The sequence below is a fragment of the Toxoplasma gondii genome (assembly GCF_000006565.2).
Source record: "Toxoplasma gondii ME49 unplaced genomic scaffold asmbl.1801, whole genome shotgun sequence".
Lineage (NCBI taxonomy): Eukaryota > Apicomplexa > Conoidasida > Eucoccidiorida > Sarcocystidae > Toxoplasma > Toxoplasma gondii.
Window position 1 is genome coordinate 1 of NW_017383876.1, and position 1021 is coordinate 1021.

The following is a 1021-nucleotide window of genomic DNA, read 5'->3' on the forward strand; positions in this document are numbered from 1 at the left end:
ACCTTCTGCGGGTCCACCGAGTCACCTGAGCAGTACTGCAGCGTGTAGGTCGACGGCTGATGGTGGTGCTGTTCGCCGCACCGAATCTCGATAAAGTTCTCGTTCTTTGACAAGTCCACCTCGAGATTCACGGGGCCGGACTCGGAGTACCCGCAGGTCACTCTCTTGCCTTCGACCATTGGCGGCGTGGGTTCGACGGTGACCTCAACAAAGCAGTACTCGTGGTTCGGGTATCGGCATCCAACCTTGTATCGCTGCTTGGCGGGCGGAAGGAGGATCCAAGGAACAGTGAATTTGTACAGAACGGATTGCTCGCCGTTCTGCTCCACCTTTTCTATCTTGTACCAGTACTGCTTCGCGCCCGGTATGTAGTCGGTCAGAAAGCCCCTGTTGCGCTCGCAGTCGTCCTGGTCCTTGGCATCAATGTGACATACTCGTGGGTACGACGACCTCGCGCCTTCGAGCGGCAAAAACTCTCCGCCCAAGCCGTCGTCGACGCATTCAATTGTCATATCAGGGTGCTCTTTGTTCAGCGTCACATGTCCTACGACCTCTTCTTTCGCCCTCGTTGAGGAGCAGCGGTACCAGTTCGGAGCCTTCTGAGTGAGCGTGCCAAAATAGGTTATCTTTCTTCTCGAGTTCCCTGCGGCGACGAACAGTCCGCGCTCTCCGGTTCCCAAGATCGCAGACAACACACACAAACCAAAAGCCGCGAAAAAACACCCGAGCGGCAAAGACTGCCTCCCCAGGCTCGCGGGACCTGCTGCTCTGCGCCGCCACAGCTGCATCTCGTCAAAAAAGCAAGCTCCCTCGTGAAGTCTCGAACAGAAACAAGTCAAATGGCCAAGTTCCGTGGAAACCTGAATCTTCACACGAAGCGTTACTGAAAAAGTAAGCTTTTCTCAGATAAATCCTAAGTGGTGCGCTGTGTCGCCAGGAACTCCTGGTCCACCCAAGCACGAGGGGGGGGGGCCTGGGTCCGGGAGTGCGACGCGTATCGAAAGACGCTCAGCAAGTGCCG

General features: G+C 56.3%; 1 protein-coding gene across 1 annotated transcript; it reads right to left on the reverse strand.

Annotated features, from left to right (window-relative positions):
* Window positions 1-133: 133 nt before the first annotated feature.
* On the reverse strand, window positions 134-922 carry TGME49_328700 (hypothetical protein). Its single transcript, XM_018783111.1, has 2 exons — window positions 552-922; window positions 134-450 (listed from the first exon to the last, which is right to left on the reverse strand). Exons 1-2 carry the CDS (start codon window positions 786-788, stop codon window positions 421-423), a joined length of 267 nt encoding a protein of 88 aa, XP_018634674.1. The 5' UTR covers window positions 789-922; the 3' UTR covers window positions 134-420.
* Window positions 923-1021: the final 99 nt, after the last annotated feature.